The sequence below is a fragment of the Tupaia chinensis genome, unplaced genomic scaffold (assembly GCF_000334495.1).
Source record: "Tupaia chinensis unplaced genomic scaffold, TupChi_1.0 Scaffold000503_1, whole genome shotgun sequence".
In the NCBI taxonomy this organism is placed as follows: Eukaryota; Metazoa; Chordata; class Mammalia; order Scandentia; family Tupaiidae; genus Tupaia; species Tupaia belangeri.
In genome coordinates, this window is record NW_006160015.1 from 1443640 (window position 1) to 1459261 (window position 15622).

The 15622-nt window shown below is 40.8% G+C and overlaps 1 protein-coding gene across 1 annotated transcript in view; it reads left to right on the forward strand.

The window, feature by feature from the left end:
• The window catches only part of ABCC4 (ATP binding cassette subfamily C member 4 (PEL blood group)), a 212260-nt gene that overhangs the window by 105707 nt on the left and 90931 nt on the right, over nucleotides 1-15622 (forward strand). The window contains exon 20 of the mRNA XM_014590934.2: nucleotides 11030-11180. Within this exon, the coding sequence (XP_014446420.1) occupies nucleotides 11030-11180 (151 nt within the window). The remainder of the gene's footprint in view (nucleotides 1-11029; nucleotides 11181-15622) is intronic.

Here is a 15622-nt window from a genome sequence, read left to right on the forward strand (position 1 = left end):
AAAAAAAATGAGAAAGCAAACTGCCTTATCCAGGACTGAGTATCAGCCTTGTGGGAGTCTAACACCTTAATCACCACTCAATCTGTTGGCCTCTGGTTATCTTAACTCTTTATCCTTAAAGACTAGCAGGAGTTTCTCTTCCCTGTAAGTGATGCTTCTTTTTAACACTATTCTGCAATAAACCAATCTCTATATCCTACAAAAAAAAGACGGGATCATACCACTCGACTGAGCACGTTTTCTTTGCCTGCTCCCCTCCTTCAAACCTCACCAGTTAGTGAGTCGGTTATTATTTATTGGACTCTTCCTGGACTGGCATTGTAGTGCATGAGGCAGAGTAAACTGTGACAAGACAATTGAAGTAAATACATGGCGAGATCAGCAGATGGCGCATTGGTTACGGTGCTCGACTCTACTGTACTCAACTACAGTTCGAGTCTGGACCTGGTGAATTAAAACTCATGATGCAGGTGTGTGTGTGTGTGTGTGTGTGTGTGTGTGCGCACGCCCAAGATCCTGAGAGGAGAATGGAGGAGCAGGGATTGCAGTGTGACTATCCCCCGAGGCCTCTGTAGAGCACTAATGCCCTATAGGGAATAAAACAAAACAAAACATAACAAAACAAAACAAAAACTCTCTCTTAAAGGAAAAAAGATATTGTCATTCCCAGCTGGTGGACTTCACTGCAAGTCAGTCAGACCAGGAATCTGGTTCACCTACTACACATGAGACCGTCCTCTGAATCATACCTGTGGTTGCTTCCTGAAAAGGATCTGGTGTCAGATTTCTCTCTGCTGTTTGTGACCACCTGAAAAAGTGTTTCTTTTTTCATTCTTCTTTTTTTAATTAATTAAATTTTTTTATTTACTATAGGTCAAGTGTGCTTGTCTGAGAGACAGAGAGAGTTGAGAGTGAGAAAACACCCCCTGCAGGGATGGCCATGCTGTAATCTCTTCTCCATTCTACTGGGATTTGTGGCGTGCACACGCACATACTTTGTTTTCAAGCCAACAGGTCCAGGATTCAAACCAAGCAGTTGGACATGTGAGATCCAGCCTCCTTAACTACTATGCCACCAGCTGCCCCATGTAAAAGACTTTGTGGTAGAAAATTCTTCCTCCATTGGTGGAGCTAGTCATCCTGAGTATGGCTGGCAGGCTGCCTCATTCTGTGGTGGGGTCCAACAAGAATTCCCTTGAATTTTGACTCTGCATTAACCCCATTTTGGTTCTTGGTCCTGTGATACCGGCGCCCATGTTCATTCACCATTCATCTTCTCAGTTGTCACCTGATGGTGTTTCATGATCAGATTCATTCTACGAGGCTTCCTAGTTCAGGAGAATTGCAGATAAAGTTAGCGAAACCAGTCAGTGACTTTGCTAATAGAACTTTGCACAGGTTTGAGTCGAGTTGAAAGTTACGAACTCCAACGTTGTCCTTGAACTTCCAGGGCAAACGTTAGTCTTTACTTATTCTTTAATTTCCTTCATAACCATTACTCTAGATAGGATGAATCTCCAGCTGCTCTTGTAGTTTAATCCATTCATTCATTTTTGCTCCACTCCTGCTTCTCCAGAGCTCTTATTCCCTGCATGAAGCGCACTGCTGATGGACTGAGTCTGCTAGCCACCCGCGTTGCTCCAGGCCCAAAGTCAGGTGTACTCTTGGAAAATTGTATGCCCTTCTTATAATTTTATAGTGCCAAGATTTATCCTCTATACCGATAAAACAGGAGTACTAAACAAGAGTGGTAGAACCAACTGAAGGCTTTGGAAATGTTTTCTTAAATAAAGGAAAGCTAATGAATTAGTTGTGATAACAGTAAATGGGACAAGGAGGGTGAGAATTGGAGGAGTATAGGAGGATGCTGTACTCAGAGCTCCTCAGGTGTCCTGGAAGTCACAGATGCTGCCTTAGGGGTGCAGTTTATAGAAGAAAGGCCACGAGAAATATCTGACATCAGACCTGTACATGTTGTTAGTTACAACAAAATTGAAGTTTTTTTTTTGTTTGTTTTTGTTTTTTAAAGAAAATTTTGCCTTAAGGCTTTTATACTTGTAAAGAGACAGAGAAAGAAATAGAGGGAAAGTGAGAAATCACCACCTATGGGGCATGATCACACCACAATCCATTTTCTGGCATTTCTCCCTCCTCTTCGAGTTCTTGGCATGCCTGGCGTGTCTTGAAGCTTTTGGACCCAGGACTTAAACCACATAGTCATCCATTTGGGATCCAGCCACCTTTACCTTCAGGCTACCGGATGGTCCACTTTAAGGTTTTATATTTTTTTATTTATGATCTGGCCAACTATGAATTTAGATTATAGCAGTTTAGACTTCTATAACCCTGCCCAGAAAAGTTGTCAAAGACTTCCCAGTGATTTCTGAACCACCTGTGGGAGAGGAGAAGGTGCATATGGCAGGAAGCCTGAGAGCATTGGCTATTTCCAGGGACACTACCTACAATGTGGATCAGCTGCACTTTGAAGTTTAAGGGGAGGTGTTAGAGGAGATAACGGGGGATAGGCATAGATGGGCCAGGTCATTGGGAGGCTGTGTCTCAAGCACAGAGTTGCCTGAGAATAGTTTGGACGATTGGGTAGAAGGATACAGAGAGAAAGAGGAGACCAGCAGGAGAACGGAGTTGCATCAACCTAGAGAAGACAGGAAAGGGCTCTAGGTTGGACATCCAGGTAGAAATGCCAAGCGTGGCAAAGAAAAACCCTTGGTCACGAATAGAAGGTCCTCTGCAGGAGAGGTCATCCTATCAAGCCTGTGCCGTTCAGGAAGCTGTGTCCTACCAGGGTAACCACGGGCTTGTACACCATCCTGGATGTTTACCACCCCAGCTCTGAAAGCTCCCAGAGGTGTCACCTGTCCAGTCAAGTGATAGTTGCTGGCAAAACTGGAGCTATTGTCCATTCTGAAAGAGAGAAGGCAGCATTTAAGAAACAAATTTATGTACTCTATTTCGTATGACTCTGAGGATATGAGGCCCCTGAAAATCAATTTTGCCAGTGCTCTTAGTTCTTCAGGAAAGGCTTCCATTTCGTTTTGTTTCGTGTTTGTTGCTGTTTTTTTTTTTTTTTTTTTAATGCTTTTGCCTCACCAGAGTCACTGAGTGAGAGTGAAGAGGGAAAATAATCCCCCAGGGGGATGGCCATGCTACTGTCACTTCTCCTCCACCCTCCTCCCGGGATTTTCAGCATGCACACACAAAGTGCCTGGCATGAATTTTCAAGCCACCGAGTCCAGGACTCAAACCACAGTCAGCCATGTGAGAATTTAGTGCCTTAACCAGCATGCTACATGCTGGCCCCCAAAGCTTGATGTGTCAATGGCTTAAGAGTTGAATGTGTAGCTATAAATACGAGTATATGTGACTGTATATCATTTATTAGGTTGCCGGGAAAGTTATGATGTATTTTTCTATATTTTTCTATGCAAAAATGCGCCTTGACTTTCCTTACCACCAAATACAATGTGAATGTCTTATGGTGTAGGATAGAGAGAGCGAGACTTGGAGTCCCATGCTGAGTGTATATACTAAGTCTACCTCCTTTCTCTGTCTTCACAAAGGCACTCTGTACCTGGAAAATGGAAAAAAGAATGCTTACTTCATAGGGATTATTGTGAAGATAAAATGAAGTCCTTTCATAAAATACTTAGCATAAAATCTAAGTGTATGCTATGCAGTAAATAGTAGTTATTCTCAAAATACTGCATATATGTTTAAGTGGGAGAATTAGTCTGATAATGGCATTACATTGCACTGTCAAGTACTCATCCCTACCAGGCCCAAAAATACCACCACGTGAGTTCAGATCCCAGAATTTAGGTTTGTTAGTCCTGAAGATGTCCATAATTATTCTCCCATGTGGAATCCCAGTATCAAAAGCACTTGTTTTCAGAATAGCCCATTGATCACTAAATATTTCAAATTAAGGTAATTTCCCTACTATTTTTGAAACTTCCCTAATCCTTGATAACAGTAAAGAGTCTTTAATTATTTAGAATTCTCATAGTTAAAACCATCATTTCCAAGAAGGCTTCCCACTAGATAAAACAAATGAAAGTGGGGTAAGACACAGAGGTTGGATTTAAGCAGTTTTATTTTCTTTTAAATTTGATATTGCTTGGAGTATACATACGTGCACACAGCTGTCCTCCGTGAAATGCTGTAATTTATTGAGGAAAACTGAATTGCAAAACCTTTCTATGCCATGCACCCCTCTTTCCCCTCAAGGGAAAAAAAAAGAAAAGAAAAGAAAAGAAAAGAAAAGAAAAAAACCACCAGCTTGACTGAGTTTAAATAACTGACTTTTCTTATCCTTTCATGGAACACAAAGGCCTAATCCTGAGGCTACTTGAGCCACCAATGCAGGCAGTAGGGAGACCACCACTGAAAGTGTCATTCCCTCCTCCCCACACACAAAACACTTCGACTGCTGCTTTATGAAGTGAAAATGCCCAAGCAAAAGAAAATGGGAAGGAGGTGTCCTCAGTCATTTCTTTCTGGGGGTGGGGGGACAGAGAGGAGTGAGAAAAAGCTGCTGCATCTGGATATTCAGAACAAAGCCAGCCTAAGACTCCGGCATAATAGGTTGGGTCACTCGCTTTTATAGAAGCAAAAGAGTGGAACTGCCTTGACTTGTCTCAGTACCACTGACCCTTGCATTTCATTGTGTGGAGACGCCAGGGAAAGTGTGTGGAAGGCATTCCAGCATCTTTCCCTGAACAATGACTTTGTCATCTTGAGATTTCTCAGGTTTGTTCACCCCTTCCCCCACTCCCACCCTCAAATCCTCCTTGGACAAAGCGATGGGTAGTTAGTTGCCTTGCCCCCATTTGAAAGATCTCTGTTTTACCGACTCTTTAAAACTAAATGCATCCATTTTAAGGGAATCACAATGTTTGCAGGCTTTCAAAACCAACAAAAGAATTTAAGCCAGTGCGTTTGCAAGCATGGAATAGTCTGTGAAGATGCCAGCCCCAGAGGTAATGATTCATGCCAACTGCCAAGTTAAAGTGGGTTTCCTTTTAATAGACAGGAAAGTTGATGATAGGGGTTACTGGAAATATTTACCAACTCTTGACCCTCGGGGTTCTGAGATCAGGGTGGTAGGATTCACACAGCCTTGCTCTTAAGATTCATTTACCTTGCTTTTTTTAGTATAAGATGAGACAGCTGGTTTTTTAGTCTCTCCCCCCCGCCCCAACGTGATAGTTAGCATACTTCTGAAGCAGCACCATCAACATCAGCCTGGTGACAGTTAATCACCGGGGACCCTCCCAGGCTTCCCAGGCTGGCAACCAGTGTTCCAATTTGTCCCAGCATGTGTGCTCCAATGATAATGTTTGTAGTTTAACAAGAAGCTAATTAAGACCTAAAGAAAAAAAATAAGGATCTCATTTTTATCGAGCCTGGTGGTATTCTGCAGAGCAGAGAACTTTAGGTTCTGGCATTGTTGGATGATGTCCATTGCAGAACAAAAGTGGCCATTCACAGTGCTTCCTCCTCCCATGTTGCATCTTTAGTATTGATAAAATGCATAGTTGTTACTAGGGAGAAGAAAATAGCTGAGTATTTGCAACTCTAGGACCTTTCTTGTCTCTATGCCATTCTTGATTATATTCACTCTTGTCTATATACCTATTTTCTGGATAAAACGACCTGGGAAGAGTTGGGCTGAAGAACTTGCCTCAGTTTTATTAAAATCTTATATTTGCTATGTTAAATATGACAATATCCCTTCTAGATGGTGGAGACCTGGGGCCAATAGGTGCCATGGTGGTTAAGACACTGGACTCCCACATTGCTGATCACAGTTTGAGTCTTGAACCTGGCAATTTGCTTTCTCACTTTCTTTCTCTCCTTTCTCTGGTGAGCACACACCCCTATAGCAAAATTTTAAATAACAATAATAATAAATAATTTTTTAAAGCATGATGTGGAACATTGTTGATTCTTTTTTTTTTTTTTTTTAAGGGAGAGTTTTGTTTTAGGGTACATGTATTCACCAGAGAAGCAGAAAGGGAGAAATCTCCTCCCAGGGGAAATTACCATGCCGCAATCCTTTCTCCTCCATTTTCCTCTCAGGATTTTGGGCACACATACACATGTGCCTGATGTGTTTTAAGCTGTTGGGTCTGGGACTTGAACTGTGATCGACTACATGGAAGTCCAACAACATAACCACTACACCAATCTACTGGTCCTGGAACATGGTTAATTCTAATCTATACTGTCTGATGATCATCTCCTTGCTTGTAAGTGTCATGATTCACTTGTTTCTTATGGCTTTTTGAGTTCACTGATTCAGTGTTTTGTGGTCGTCATCTTTATGCAGTTGTGAGGCCGATAGTACAGCCTGAGCATCTTAATAGAAGGCTAGTACCTTTTGGGAGAGATGTCAGACATGGCTCAGGAGTAGTTTGTGTTCTCAGCCACACAGGTGGTTACCCTTAGCCTTCACATATGGTCATTTCCTACCCTCAGTGCTCCCAAGGAAATCTCTTGACTGTGTATTTATTTATTGCAGCTCTGAATACGTTTCCCCAGACCTGATAGAACTTGAGCTAAAGGATGGGAATAGAATTCTGCTCTCATAGGTTTTTTGTTTTGTTTTTAACTCTATCAATATTTTATTGATAGTTTACATTTGACAAAATAAACACTGTTTTTAGTTTGATGAGTTAGGATTATTCTATACATTCCTGTAACCACCATTTAAAGCAAGTTACAAAACATTTTTATAAGCTCAGGAAATCTTTCTTGTCCCTCTGTGGTCAATTTCTACACCCTCCACATCTCTCCCAGATTTCTGTCGACATAGATTAGTTTTTCTGTTCTTGGACTCTGTATACATGGAATCAATAAAGTACTTATTTTTTTGTGACTAGATTATTTTGTTCAACATATTTTTGAGACACATGCATGTTTCAGTTCCACCCTTTCTTCTCTCCCTTTATAAAAATAATTAATTAATCAATTAATTTTTATTATTTATTTTGTAATGTGACCAGAGAGAGCTTGGAGCGGGTGGGAGTGAGAAAGCTGGCTGCCAGGTCTGGAACTTGAACTGTTTTTGCATGGTTATCGGCCATTCAGATATTTTCTTATGTGGACTATTGATTGGATCAGAGTTCTTGCTACTTTTTTTAAGTTTATTTTTTTAAACAGTTTGCCAGTTTGCTTAAGGGTCCAACTGATATGCTTAGTGCAGACAGACAATGAGGGATGGCGGAGTGAGAAAGTACCACTCAGGGGTCATGATCAAGCCAAAATAATTCTTCCTCCATCTCTCTCGATGTTAGGATTTTGGGCATGCACTCACATGTGTCCAGTGATTTTTTTTTTAAAGCCACTGGGTCTGAAACTCAAACCACACAGTTGACACAGTTGTACTCCTTTAGTTACTTTATTCCTGAGTATTGATGTTTTCCAATTATTGGGTTATCTGAAAAGTCATGATTTTTTTTTTATTTATTTTTATTTATTTATTTTTTTATTTTTTGGTGCAAAAATGTGTCGTGACTTTTCCAACAACTCAATGTCCTGTTGGGATTGTTTTTTAATATTTTGCAGTTGTTTTGTTTCTTTTGTGTAGAAATACAGTTGATTTGTATGTATTAACATATGCATTATTGATAAATTGATAAATTTACTTCGCATTTCCTGTCATTTTGGGGTATTCTATTTTTATTGATTTCTAGTCTTATCTTTTCCAGTTATATTTAAAAAATTTACCCACCTTTCTCTAACCTCTTTTTCTTCTTAATTGTCAGAGAGAACGTGCACTTGCCAGAAAGAGAGAAAGCCCTTCTAAGTGGGTGTGGTCACACCACAATCTCTGTTCCTTCATTTTGCCATCCTGCGAGGTTTGGGGACATGTAAACACCTGTATGTAGTGTGTTTTCAATTTACTGGGGCTGAGAATGAAACCATAGTTGACTTGTGGGGTCTAGTTCCATATGTACGGTGTTTAATGGCCATGCTACAGGGCTAGGCTTCTCTGGCTTTTAAAATGGAATGTTTGATCACTCCTTTCACTTTTTTCCTATTATGGATATTTATTTATTTTTTAGAATTCTTTTTATTTAACCTTATTTTTCCATTTATCTATTTATTCATTTCAATTTGACCAGAGAGGGAAAGTAATAAAGCAAGGTCCCAGGTCTGGGACTTGAACCATGGTTGCCCATGTGGGAGTCCAGTGCCCTTAACCACCATGCCACATGCTGGCCCCCTAATATGGGTATTTAAAGCTATGAATTTTTCTGTAAAATATTGTTTCTGTGCATTCACAGATTTTGGTATGTTGTATTTTCATCTTCTTCAGAATATTCTTATCTTGTATTCACATATTAATCTTTTTAAGTGCTTTTTATTCCTTTTTGAAGTCTGGGTATATATCTGGTTATCATTTCCCTGTAGCCTGCAGATCTTTTCTTTTTTTTTTTTTTTTGAGAGGTTGTTTTTTTGTTTTTTGTTTTTTTTTGTTTGTTTGTTTTTCTTTGTTTTTTTTTTTTTTTTTTTTTTTTATGGGGGTTTGCCTTTCCAATAGGGCGCTTGCACTTGCCAGACAGACAGAGAGAGACAAAAAGCAAGAAATCACTCCCCAGGCGGGGATGGCCACTCCGCAATCCCTTCTCCTCCATTCTCCTCTCGGGATCTTGGGCACACACACACGCGTGCCCGGCGTGAGTTTAAGCCACCGGGTCCAGGACTCGAACCGCGATCAACTACATGGGAGTCCAGCGACATAGCCCTTACACTAACTGCTGGTTCCTAGTTTTCTGTTTTCTTTCAGTAGTGTAAATACCTCACTTCTTTGTCATCTTCCAATTTGTTCCTGGTGACAAATCAGCCATCGTCATTCTTATGCTCATTGCCCTACACATTATGTGTCTTTTTTCACAGCTGTTTTCTTTTTTAAAGACTTCCTCTTGGCCTCTGAATTTTAGCTGTCTCTAGTATCCTCCTTGAGGTTTATGCCTTTATGCCATTCTTTAACATATGAGTTGATGTTTGTTTTCAGTTTGAGAAAGTTGTGGGCTTTTATGCCTTTGTGTATTTCATTTCCAAGCTTCTTCTTTTTTCCCTTTCTTTCTCCTCTGTCACTCTAGTTATATGTTTGGTATAACTCTACAGATCCAGAATATTTCACTCCATATTCTTCTGTCTTTTCTATTTTTGCCTTTCACTTTGGATAGCTTTTATTGGTAAATCTTCACAACTATTCATCATTCCTATGGTGTCATGGTCACATGTAACCAACTGGCTGACCTATCGCTGATGCCAAATTGGCATTGAGGTTTAGGAGTTTACATTTGAAGCTCCTTCTACGTCTGTCTCTTTGCTTGTACTCATCTAATATTTGAAGGTAAAGAGCGTGATTTGATAGGAATCACCATTTTGTGTCTTAGTATTTTCAGAGGTCTGTATAACCTGTTGAAAATTCTAGTGCCTCCCCAAGAATCCTGTGTTAGCCAGCATCCGTATGGCAGTCGTTTCATTGAGAGTGAAGTGTTTTTCTCTCCTATGTATCCAGAACAAATAGGTAGAAAACTTTCTCCTATACCCACCTCCATAAAGAGCTGACCGATCGAAAATTAGGCATCAATTTTTTTTTTCCCTCTCCAAATCTTGCCGTGTTTTCTTGCCATAAAGTGAATCTTGCTTTTTTTTATTGGGCTTATGTCATATCTTCTGCAAAATCAGTAATAGTTTAAGGCACTCTGGATGATTCGCACTTACCACAACTTGGAACAGAATTCTGAGAGTAACTGACAGCAGAATTAAAGGCTTTCCAGTTCCTCCAAGGTGTTAACAATCTTAATGATCCTCATTTTATTTTGTAATACTGTAAACAAACAACGAAAGTGCTTTCTGTTGATTCTATGACCCTGTGATTGAATACATACTTTACTCTGTGCCTAATACAAATATGAGAGAAAGAGTTCAAATAAGGAGTAGAGTGAGCCAAAATATGGATGACATATTTATTTGCATAAAATAAGAATACATTTTTACTGCTGTTTATAAAAAACATGTTTTCTGGCACAAGCTTCAGAGAGACTAGCAGGAATAAAATCCTGTGGAATTAAGTCTAAAGTGAATTGTGGGTGAATACCTCGGAATTCCTATAGGAGTGTAAGATGCTTGATAATTTAATGCCAAGAAGGCAAAGAGGTCCTCATGTGTAAATGTGTGTGTTTGTGAAAGAATAGGTGAAAATTTGTAATGTTAGGATATAGTGTTAATTCTAGATGCAGAGTCTTCCTGAGGAAATTTTATGTTCATATCCCATTCATATAGAGACATTGAACGTGTAAAATACTCAACCTTGTGTTGTCTTCTGAGATTTTATATATTTATCAGAATGGAATTTGGCTCTTTATTTATTTATTTATGGCAAATCATTTTGCTTTCTGGCATTGGAAGTCATCCTTCTTAAATTCTGTTTTTTTTTTTTTTTTACATAAATCATAATTCTTAAGTCTGCACATGTTAGTGTCAGAAGAAAGTTGTTACAAGTGTTTTATTTTAAGACTGTTTAAGTCTGGATTGTGAGCTGAGTAGGGTATTCTCTGGTTAGCTAAGATTCTAATACGAGTCACCTCATGATACAACCACAAGAAGCCCAGTACAACTGGAGAATGTAGAGAAAGAGAAAATATGTGAAATAGGAGTATATTCCAGGAAGTCTTTCAGAGACACGAATAGAACAAAATAACCCACTAAAGTCTATTTTTTTAAAAAGTTTTTTATTTACTGAGAGACACATGCACACACGTAGATAGACAACTTTGCCTCAGTCTTTCTCCAGCCAGCTAGGACTACGGAGTTCTGTGGACCTGTTCTCAGCATGTCCCTATCAAACCAGGGTATAAACCCTGGGCATTCCCATGTGGTTTCACTTTCACACAGTGGTGTCCCACCAGCTGCACTGCCCTAGCTGGGCCTAAAGTCTGTTTTGGAACAGAACTTCTGACAAATAGGCCCATGTCTGTTCTCGCTGTTTCAGACATTCCTGCAAGTGGTTGGTGTGGTTGCTGTGGCGGCAGCGGTCATCCCTTGGATCATAATACCCTTGGTCCCACTGGGCATCATGTTCTTTGTTCTTCGGCGGTATTTCCTAGAGACATCGAGAGACGTCAAACGCCTGGAATCTACAAGTGAGTACCAAGGCTCTCAGGTGGCCGTGGAAGCTGGCTAACCTCTGCTGATGACTGACTAGGGAGACCTCTGAAAGTCTGCAGACTCTATGCATTGGAGTTTGTCACGAAATTAACACCATCACAAGTCATGGTGGGTCTTAGGGCTCCCTGTCTGCCAGGTGCAACTTTACAAGGTAGCAGGAATAAAGAGTGAAGGTCACGTGTAGAAAAATACTCCACTGAATGTAAACACCACCAAGTCAGGGGCCGTTTCTGTCTCATTCATGACCTATTGCTTACTCAGAGAAGGCACACAATTTACAGTTTTAAGAGAAAATCTTTCACGTTGCAACTAATATAGGAAAATAATCAGGGTATTTTTCTTACCCTCAAGATTCTTGAAGTGGTAAGTAAAGAAAAAGATAGAGAAAGGAAAGGAGCTATCAGAAATACACCCATAAGGGGACTCTCAGATGGCATAGCAGTTATGTCACTGGACTCCCATCTAGTTGACAGCCGTTTGAGTCACGGACCCAGCAGCTTAAAATTCATGCTGGGTGCATGTGCGTGTGTGCCCAAGATCGCATGAGTAGACTGGAGGAGAACAAACTGTGGTGTGGCTATCGCCCCCGGTGAGGGTAATTTCTTACTTTCTGGCTCTCTGGTGAGTGTACATGGCCTATAGCAAAAATGTCTCCCATGGAAATATACCCGTATGTCTGAAGTAATACATTTGAAAGGTGGATTACTTGTGCATATTCAAAAAATGGCTAAGTTGCTGTTGCTAAGTATTTCGCAAAGGTAAGCATTACTATTTTCAGTTTTGTTCTTTATTATCACTGGTCCTTTGTGTAATCCCACACTGTTTAAGTGACCCTGGAAATAATCCCCTTAGGAGATTAACACACAAACAGGGATCCATTTAAAATGTGGGTAGTCTATTGCTCTATTCTACTTCCTAGTTTTGGAATAATGGGGAAAACATTTAATAGTGGTCATGAAATCACAGAGAATGAAATAATCCAGAGCTCATCCCATTATGAGTGCACAAAGTCACACATGTTAATATTAAACTGAAAAATCATAAGAATGGAAAGGCATAAGGACAGTGGCCCAAACTTGTAAAGCAGTAAGATATTTGTATCAGATAACCTGCTAAGGAAAGGTACTGCAAATGAACGCTAGCTCCACTTTCTGGAAGCCAAGCCAAGCAGACACATATTGTGTCCTAGAGGTCTTAGCAGCTTCCAAACAGAAACTCGAATTTCTTAAGGGTAAAGAAATTGTATTTTGTTCTGTCACACATGTATTTCTTTTTTAATAATAAACTCTTAAAGAGGCATTTCTCCAAGTGCCCACATATGGAAATGTGGATGACAGTTTCATAAAGATTGTAGAAAGATGTTCTCCCATCCATACAAGCAGGTCAGCTGCCCTGGGTCTCGTCCTATAGGCACTCCAGTGGGAAGAAACAGCAGTGTAGTCCATGTGTGGGTGATGGGCATAGGACTGTCCCAGTGAAGGGACTTAAAACAACTGGAAGATCTTTTTATCTGGAGATTTGGACACGTTTGTCATGACTTCAATGGAATGTATGGGTTTTCCTACGCTCGATAGACTCAGACAAAAAGTCTCAATGTGTGCTTCTCCATAGCCCCAGCTGACCAAATATGGTGGCCAGTTGTTCAATGTTATCCATCATGGTGGTGGTCCAGTGCCATAAATAATAATTCCTCTGTTTTTTTTTTTTTTTTTCTTATTTTAAAAACAGTTTATTTTCCAGAGAGGCAGGGAGCCAGAGAGACAGGAAAAGGAAGACAGACTTCTTGATGCTAGGATCTACCCCTCACCATCAGTCAGCCCAGATCATGAGCAAACATGTGCCCAACATAACTCAGGGAGGTTTCAGGGCTTGAACTGAGAGCCTTTCCATGGGGGGCTGCCTCACAGAAGACTGCATTTTACCATCGTGCCATCGTCTGGCTCCTCTACTGTTTTGTCTAAGCAGCAACTTAGAGTGTTTTTTGAGGCCCCTGTTGGATTCACCTGAGCATATAAAAAGGGCAAGTAGGAATAAGCATACATCAGCCCTGTGCTTTGGAGGAGTACTAAAGTCCCAGTATTTATGAGGGGACTTTTAGAAGTTTGTGGAAAATGGAATTGAAGTATGAGTTTATTGGATGCAAAAAAAAAAAAAAAAACAAACAATTTTCAAGGCTATGCGTAGCTTTTTCATTGTACACATTTTCCATGAACCTTTTGAAGTCCTCCTCCTGTCTTCAGGACATAATATCTTAACTGCCTTGGAACCATAAGCTAACATTTAAGCAGCCTTAATGACAAATCTGCCATTTATGGTTTTTACTTTTGCAAAAGTGAGCACATCAACTGTCAGTCATAGAGCAGTGCATACAACCAGAGACGCAAAAAATAAATGAATAAAACCGAGTGGCCTTTGTTTGCATTTCTGCAGCTATTTATTCCACACTGCCTGGGCGGTGAAGCCACACCCAGGTTCTGTTGGTATATTCTCTTGCTGCGATCCACAAGCAGTGTCGGCCCCGGGTATTGGCGGAGAGTGTTACCCCAGGTTCCATGTGATTTCAGACCATTGATCCTCAAGTGTGATGTTTTAAAGAGTTCTCTTGCCAGATTCCAAGGGAGTTTGTTCAATTTAAAGTGCTAAATGAGAGGCACAGTAAAGGGAGTGTAATTTGAGTATTAGCTAGGTAAAGTGTTGGGGTTTTCCAAATGTAGGCTACAGAGTCTGGAGAAAAATGCGCTCAGTGACACAATCTTTTTTTTTTTTTGGAGAGGTTTTTGCTGTAGGGCGTGTGCACTCTCCAGACAGACAGAGAGAAACAGAGAGACAGAAAGCGAGAAATCACCCCCCCCCCAGGGGGGATGGCCAGCCACAATCCCTTCTCCTCCATTCTCCTCTCGGGATCCTAGGCACTCATGCACACGCGCCTGGCGTGAGTTTAAACCACTGGGTCCGGAACTCGAACCGTGGTCAACTACGTGGGAGTCCAGTGACATAGCCATTATGCTAACTGCTGTTCTCCTGTGACAGTCTTTAACTATCATTTTTTTCCCTTTGAGATACTAGCTCAGATTGAAAGCACAGCCTTGGGAATAAGACGCAGCTGTGTCTTAGACCCAACTCTACCACTTACTTGGACTAACTTAATCTTGGGTGGGGTCTTAATACCTCTGGTCTGTTTTTCTCTCTGTCAAGGATATAATAATACTTGGTCTATTAGGTTCTCACAAGGATTGGTTGAGATGATGCTAGAAAACACTTGCTGGCCCCTGCCATAGGCACTGGAACCTTCAACATAAGGGAATTAAAACTGTAATAATAATCCCAAGGTCTCACATAGCACTATTAATAACCTGGGGCAAGACTCTCACACCAGGATCTTTGCTTTTTTCTGCTCTGCTCTTCCAAGAGAAGATATACAGTCCTTACAGGGTATGTCCCAATAATCCCAGGGTCGTAAATCACAGCTGTCCATCTTATGAAAGAAAGCTTTTATCTATCTAGAGATGCTGACTAAAGCCATTGGTGTTAAATTAGTCTGCTTCAGGATAGGCAACCGAGTCCAGATAATAGAGCTTTGGTATGTGGTCTCCCTTGTTATTATTAATATTGAAATTTAACTGTCTCCACAGTCCTTCCAGTTTACCCTACTGGCATTTCATTCAGCCCTCAGTGGGGCACAGAAGAAACAGGGTTATCTTTTCAGAGGTACAGATTCCTGCCATACTTTGGTAGTTATCGAGAAGAGTAGAGTGGGTTACTTGGCCTGTGGGTTCCTGGTGTTTAAAGCTTGAATGACACCTGAATCCTAAGTCCAGCCCACCCTAGAGTCTAGCTGGAGATCAACAGTGGCATCTTCGATGTCCACATAAGGATGGTCAAGATGAAGTACTTTTTCCAAGGACTTTGACTGACTGACCACCACACCTACCACCTTCTCCGTAGCATTGTCTATGAAATAATGGTCATGTTACAACACCGCCTTATTCTAGACACTGGAGAGTTCTCTGGGCTATCTTCTGCTAGACTCTTGATACCCCTTTAGTAGCGTAATGGGGCCTGGAATTCTCTGTGTCTTCCTGGGACATTTTGTTTCTAGATTTTCTGAGTACTGGGGGCAGATTAGAATGTCTGCTGGGTGCACACATAAGGCCTCAGCTGAGCTTCCAGCCCTTCCTCTTTGGAGCATGATGTGAGCCCTTGTATGTGCTTATTTCCATCATAAAAATACAAAGTTATAGGAAGCTAAAATATAATCACACTAGCCTAGTGGTTATGGGAGCTGAATCCCACATGACTAACTGCAGTTCAAATCCCAGCCCCAGCAGCTTGAAAAAAATGCCAGGTGCATGTGTACATGTGCCCCAGATCTTAACCAGATGGGGAAATGAGAAGAAGGGACTGCATTGTAATCATG